The 7388-nt window shown below is 38.2% G+C and overlaps 1 protein-coding gene across 1 annotated transcript in view; it reads left to right on the top strand.

Annotated features, from left to right (window-relative positions):
* The first annotated feature begins 292 nt into the window (after positions 1–292).
* Positions 293–7388, top strand: part of LOC107558245 (protein transport protein Sec31A-like) — a 31095-nt gene continuing 23999 nt past the window's right edge. The window contains exons 1-6 of the mRNA XM_016241874.1: positions 293–479; positions 1120–1199; positions 2430–2553; positions 4438–4636; positions 4763–4858; positions 6544–6684. Coding sequence (XP_016097360.1) covers positions 334–479; positions 1120–1199; positions 2430–2553; positions 4438–4636; positions 4763–4858; positions 6544–6684 — 786 coding nt within the window. The 5' untranslated portion in view covers positions 293–333. The remainder of the gene's footprint in view (positions 480–1119; positions 1200–2429; positions 2554–4437; positions 4637–4762; positions 4859–6543; positions 6685–7388) is intronic.

Genomic DNA, 7388 nt, shown 5'->3' with positions numbered 1-7388 from the left:
AGCAACAGCAGCAACAGCAACAGCAGCAACAGCAACAACAACAACAACTAAAATATATTCAGCCACCTATAAAGCACCGCGAGTATCGTTCAGATATCCACGGTAAATAAATATGCTAATCACTCAGTACTATGGCGCTAACATTTAATACCACCACTGTACTGGTACTGGTACTGATATTATAATAACACCGACTGTAAAGAAATATGAGTGCCACAAAAACCAAAACACACACACTTACCCGACAACACACAGCTAGCTCTTCCGCCGGAAGGGGAGGAGTCGCTGCCGGAAGTCGCCGCGTCGGTGGGCGGGGCTTGTTGTGCCACGTTGATGGACAGCAGAGCAGTGGGGACGTGGAGCTCCGTCCGTCTGCAGACAAACCTCACACAACCCCACAGATCTCTTAAAGCGACCCCGCTGATTCACTCTCGCGCTCGCGTCTGTGTGTGTGTGTGTGTGCGTGACCGCAAGAGCAGGTAAACACTTTCAAGCTAACACAGTCGCTCTGCATCGCTGCTGCTGGATAATCTGTGTAAAGGCACATTACTGCACATCTCATTCACTGAAACATGTCTGCTGCGAACACCTAGCCTCTTCTTGCTTTATTATGAATGTCTAATTTAAGTTATCCTGAACACTCACTGTCCAATATCTTGCAAACTGTAGAGCTGAGGGTATTACTGAGCAGCGAGATGATGTTTATTGTTCCCAGCTGCTGTTACACTATTGTTACACTTGTTCTGTTTTTATTGGCATAGGAATCATATTTGAGGCTGTCCTTGTTGCAGTGCAATTACACATTTAAGCACTGAGTGATGTTAATGAGCTAAATGTGCTTGATTGGGGTTAGGCTTACTTGCATGTAATTATGCATCATTTATTGTTATTATAATAGTAAGCACATGTAACAAGGACACCTCAGAATAAAGTGTTAGCGAGTAGTTAGTGTATAATTGCATTATATTTAGGAGATGTCAGTTGGCATTGAGTTATACTCTGCTAAGCAGAACAAAGCTGTGTTACCGGGACCTGCCTGAACAGCTTGCTCATTGACTGTCGATGTGACATGTACTGCATCCTCATAGCACGGGCAATCGTGTGGTGCTTTAATCACAGGATGAAGCTGAAGGAGGTAAACCGGACAGCTATGCAGGCCTGGAGTCCAGCGCAGCAGCACCCCATCTGTCTGGCCGCAGGTAACTACCCGTCTCTGTTTCACCTGATCTCGACCTAACCAGAGAACCGGAGCACCAGGGGTTTAACAGGTTAGCGCTTAATGAACAGTCGGATATGAGTTTGAAAATATGATTAATAATGAATAATCTGTCATTTGTTATAAAGCGGAGCGTTCCGGTGCTTGATTCTGATTGGCTGAGCCACGCTCGAAGCTGTTGTAAAATACTCTACAAACACACACCTTTGTTTACTTCTGTGTGCTGTTCGGCAAACACTTTGTAGCAACCACAACTGATTCTGAGGAGCTACATTGTTTGCTCGGTTTTATTTTGTGAAACCTTACTACGTATATGGAATAACCGTTTTATAAAAGCAGTAAGCCCCGTGAAGCCGTGGTTTACAGTAGATTTATAACAGCTTCGTGTCGTGCCTTACGCCCCTTAGCTGTTATAAATTCACTGTGAACCACGGCTTCTTGGGGCGCATTGGTTTAGTATAATGCTTTCATGTTTATTAATAGTGCAAGTTTACTTTTCAGTTTGAACATTATGATATTGCTCTTGTGTAGAGTAGAACTTGCTCACGTTATATTGACGACCGTTGTTGTTTTGTTTTGTTTTTGTGGTCCGTTCTTTTCAATGAGTTTGTCGAACCGCTTCGCAAATCCGTCTGAATGATTCATTAGCGAATCCGTTTGAATTTCATTCTTAAAAATCCCTTAGCAGTAATCACAAGCAACTGGAAACGTCATTGGTCGAAAATCTGGGAAAAAGTCTTAATTATAGACCTTAGTCAGGTTAGACGCCATACTGACACGGATGAAAACCAGGCTGACCTACAGCTTATAAAGCGGAGCGTTCCGGTGCTTGATTCTGATTGGCTGAGCCGCCTTCTGTGTGTTGTTCGGCAGCCACTTTGTAGCAACCACAACTGTTTCTGAGGAGCTACATTGTTTGGTGGAAGAATACTGTGTTTATTAATATCATTACACTTTATTTGCTCTGCTTTATTCTGTGAAACCGTACTGCGTATAACCACGGCTTCTTGGGGCTTAATGCTTTAATTTATAGACTGTCAATTTAACAACTTACTTCCAAACTGTTTTATGGAGGTTTTTTTTGTTCAGAAAGATAGACAGCCCACTGAAATCACTGTACGGCCTCGTTTTCGATCCTGTCAAGTATGAAATACGGCGTAACCCCGACTAAGGTCTGTTTGGTCTAATGCGTCTCATTGGTGAATGTGTTCAGGTACGTCGGCCCAGCAGCTCGATGCCACCTTCAGCACCAGTGCATCTCTGGAGATCTTCGAGCTGGATCTGGCTGATCCCACTTTAGCCATGAAGTCCTGCGGCTCTTTCTCCTCTCCGCACAGGTACTGCGTGTTGCTCGCGTCATCTGCTAGTGATTTACAGTTCTGTCGTCTGAGTGACCACCAAACAAGTGTCACCATTGAAAACAGTGGAGTATGTCTTTTATAGTGCTTTTTGATAAGTGTCGGACCTCATTCACTTTCGTCGTATGCCCCTCTGAGTTTCTGTGAAATGTTTTGTTTTACATGGAAGTAGGGATGTAGCGATTAACCGCGAGCCGGTTGAAAATCGATTCAAATATGTGAGGATTCAAATCGGTTGAGATGCTAAACAAATCACGATTCATTTAGAGGTAGGAGTTTATATGAATGCATGTCTGAGGCGAACTTACTGTCTTCAGAAAAGTTTAGATTGTATTATTTTCCTCTTGCCTCTGTATAATGCATATTAAAGCTCATAAGTGCAGCGCTGCTTTGTTTACAGCAGAAACCAAGGAAAGGGTTTAAGCGCCACCTGCTGGCAGAGAGTGCATCTGCGTCTCGTTCAGCTCGTCGGCTGTTTCGGTTTCATGCAGATATTTTTTTATGCATAGTTTCACAAAACTGAAGTCAAATCATTCTGTTTTTGCTTCAAATTTCAAAATTATACAATCTAATGTAGATTAAAAACTGCTCGTGTTGCATGTATGCAGCATCTTTGTTTGGATCGTGATTAAAATGCAGTGGTTGCCTCTAATATTAAATGTAAAGAGCACAGATAAAGCCTTAGTTTGTTTATATGACGAGATCTCTTTTATTTGTGTTAACATACTTATTTATTTGATTTGGGGCTTGTTTTAAAATTTCACTTTAGTTTTGTTATTTACATTATATTTAAATTTTGTTATTTAGCAGACGCTTTTATCCAAAATTTCATGCAGATATTTTTTATGTATAGTTTCACAAAACTATACTAAGTCTAAGTCTTTGACTAAACTAAGTCAAATCATTCTGTTTTTGCTTCAAATTTCAAAATTATACAATCTAATGTAGATTAAAAACTGCTCGTGTTGCATGTATGCAGCATCTTTGTTTGAATCAAGATTAAAATGCAGTGGTTGCCTCTAATTTTAAATGTAAAGAGCACAGACAAAGCCTCAGTTTCTTTATATGACGAGATCTCTTTTATTTGTGTTAACATACTTATTTATTTGATTTGGGGCTTGTTTTAAAATTTCACTTTAGTTTTGTTATTTACATTATATTTAAATTTTGTTATTTAGCAGACGCTTTTATCCAAAAGCGACTTACAAATGAGGACAATAGAAGCAATCAAACAAAAAAGACAACCAACAAAAGAGCAATAATATGCAAGTGCTATATTAGTGTATTATTATAGTGTTATATTTCAATTTCACAAAGAAACGTGCAGCATTTTGTCCAAGCAATAGTAAAAGGACACATTTAATTTATAATTTAAATCTTGAATAAAGTCTTAAATCTCATTTTGTTTAAAAAAAATCGTGAATCGAATCCTGAGTTGAGTGAATCGTTACATCCCTACATGGAAGCAATAAAGTACTTTGAATGTAACTTTTTTTTGGGTGAGCTGTTCTTATAAAACAGTGGTGAAATCAGGGTCCATAAAATGAAAACAGGAAAAGGGCAGGTCGTAATATATATTCATTTTGGTGGCTTGATCCTTCGAGTTCTGAGGACAAAAATGTACTTGGATAAACTGCCAAATAAATCACGGCAGATGTTTTCTTTAGATTTTTGTTACAATAGCAAGGGAATATAATTCCTAAATGATCAAATAAATCAATATAAACCATTTAATGATGCAATTTCTATTGCAATTTGGTGAATGACTTTGTTTTAGTCATTTACCAAAGTCAGTTTTGCTCTCATCTTGTACTCAAGTGTTAATTTTGAACCCCAGGTGTAAGCTTTCTGTTCTGTCTGTAGATACCACAAACTAGTCTGGGGTCCACATGGCATTGAAGACCAGAGTTTGCCATCAGGTGTCCTGATCGCTGGAGGAGAGAACGGCAACATCATCCTCTATGACGCCTCCAAAATCATTGCTGGAGACAGTGAAGTGATCATTTCCCAGAGCGAGAAACACACGGGACCAGTAAGAGCTCTCGACGTCAACTCGTCTCAGGTAATTACCCAAACCATGTTCTTATTCCATGGTCAGTTTGTGCAAGAATTGTTATTTGTCCATGTCAGTTAAGTGGAGTTATGATCAGTGTACATGACTCTCTCTCTCTCTCTTTTTTTTCTTTAGACAAACCTTGTGGCCTCTGGGGGAAATGAGTCAGAAATCTACATTTGGGATTTGAACAACTTAAGCTCCCCAATGACGCCAGGACCCAAAACACAGGTACCGATCTCATGTGCATTCAAGAAGGAGGTCTCGTTTTGCTCTTGATTTCTGATAAATGTTTTTACGAATGTCATTAGTAGGGTTTTCATGGGAAGGCACAAGATGAATTAAAATATTTTAAAATAAGCTGAAACTTCACTAAAAATCAAGATGTTTCTTATTTGAATTCACACCTTTTAAACTTCTTGTGAGTAAAAAATATTTCCATAAATCCTTATCCAGTAAATCATGAACGAGTGTAAAAGTCACTTAAAATTCATTGGTTAAAGGCTAAGTCCACTTCCAGAATAAAAATGTACTCACCCCCATGTCATCCAAGATTGTAAGTTCTTCAGTCCCAAAGAAATGAAGTTTTTTGAGGAAAACATTCCAGGACTTTTCTCCATAAAGTGGACTTCAACGGTGGCCAGCGATTTGAACGTCGAAATGCAGTTTCCCTAGAAAAGATATGGAATGTTTTCCTCAAAAAACTTCATTTCTTTGGGACTGAAGAAAGAAAGACATGAACATCTTGGATGACATGGGGGTGAGTAAATTATCAGGACATTTTTATTCTGGAAGTGGACTTAATCTTTAAAAAGAGTGGGATCACTGAAGAACATTTAGTTCTTAAAACTTCTGGAATTCTGAAGCTTATTTTATTTTCAATTATAATTTATTTGGTTACTTATTTTAATCAATGGACACTCGTTTATGTAAATTAAAGAGCAAAGAAAAAAGTTTGCAAGACAAAACATTACAGCAGATGTACCACGGGAAACCTGTTAGTTTACTTGGGGGACTTTGAACTAGTGGTCGACCGATATATCGGCCGATATTTGGCATTTTTCAAATATCTGCATCGGCTGATAAGTTTTTCTGTTTGGCCAATGCGTTTGAGGCGGGAATTTTTTTTTTTTTTGACGGCGCTGAGAACAGCAGCGCCTGAGCACACAGTGCTCACATTCTCTCCCTCTTGTTCGCTGTTGTTCTGTCTAATACGGATAGAAGTCTGTGTAATAATCAAATAGAACGGTTAAACAAAGAAATTAAAATGTATACAAAAAGTATTATAACGATTGCTTTTATATTATTGGTAATAGAAAGGCAAACATTATAATACTTTCTTGTTTGCCGTCAGCATTAAGCAAATACGCATTTATATAATTTAAACAAATCTTTGAATGACTAATGAACATTTAATTTCACAAACCTTGCAGACTTAGTCGAATCTAGTTGAGATCTTGTGAAGGGTGCATTTGTATCCTGCATGATCGCGTGTTCTCTGTGTGATGGTCGGTGCTCTGGTGGTTACAGTGTTTACTTCCTTTTTAATTAGATTTTTATTGAATATTTATTTATTGTGATATACTTTGTCATCTAAAGTTTAAGTATATTTATTTAACAATTATTTTTTTAATCTATTTTCAAATGATTTCAAATTTCTTAATTATCAATTAAAATAAATAAAATTATATCGGCATCGGCTGTCAAAAAACCAATATCGGTCGACCACTACTTTGAACATTGTTGTGGACATTAATGGGGGTCCTTGGAGGAAGAAGGTTGAGAGCAGATTTTTGCCTGGTGGATGGAAAAACTGCCCCAAAAATCCCATAGACTTGAAAAAGGAGCCCATGACTTGAGACTGTCCTGGGACAGTAAGCAATCTTGTCTAATGCTGACTTTGTTGTTGCTTTTAGCCCCTAGAGGACATCAGCTGTGTTGCGTGGAACAAACAGGTGCAGCACATCCTGGCCTCGGCCAGTCCCAGCGGAAAAGCTTCGGTCTGGGATCTGAGAAAGAACGACCTGATCATCAAAGTCAGCGACCACAGCAACAGGGTTTGTGCAGTTATTCACTTTTGCCTTGATTTTATTAAACGTTTGCTAATTATAATAGTTAACTTTTAATAATGCATAAAAACTTGGTGTATTTTACTAATGACATAGTATCATGTTATTACTAGGGCTGTTGATTTAATGTGTAAAATTAATGAACTAGTTATGAAAAATAATGCATCAAAAATTATTCAAGCATGTAATGCACCCACCCCAGACCTGTGCAGGTTATCTTACATGTCATACAATTTATCGGTGGCACAGTATTATCTGATTTAGCTCAATTTTCAACTATAAAGCCACAGCAGAACTGCTATGCAGTTCCGAGCAGCACACAGCGGTGATTCATTTCTTAATGGATCGGCGTTTTGATTGAATCGGTTGAACCAATAATTAAATGGCCCATTCATACAGAGAACCCTTTACTTCATTCCTGAATGAATCAGCTGTTTGAATGAATATTGTTTGAATGAATCGAATGAATGAATGACTTTCTTTTGCTCCTCCTCATGTACTTCCCTGTAAGTAAGGGGAAGTGAAAATTTTCTTTTTTTTTCTCGAGGAGAAGATACTTGCATAAATAAAACTTTCAGCAGCTCAATTCTTTTTCTAATTGATAAACCAAACAAAGTGGAAAAAAATAGTTGTACTAACAATTACCTCAAAATCAACCCTTGAATTCTTTAACTGAAATCTCATCTGCAAAA

Source organism: Sinocyclocheilus grahami, unplaced genomic scaffold, assembly GCF_001515645.1.
Source record: "Sinocyclocheilus grahami isolate Dianchi unplaced genomic scaffold, SAMN03320097.WGS_v1.1 scaffold638.1, whole genome shotgun sequence".
NCBI classification, from domain to species: Eukaryota; Metazoa; Chordata; class Actinopteri; order Cypriniformes; family Cyprinidae; genus Sinocyclocheilus; species Sinocyclocheilus grahami.
This window is presented reverse-complemented; position numbering and strand designations above follow the sequence as displayed.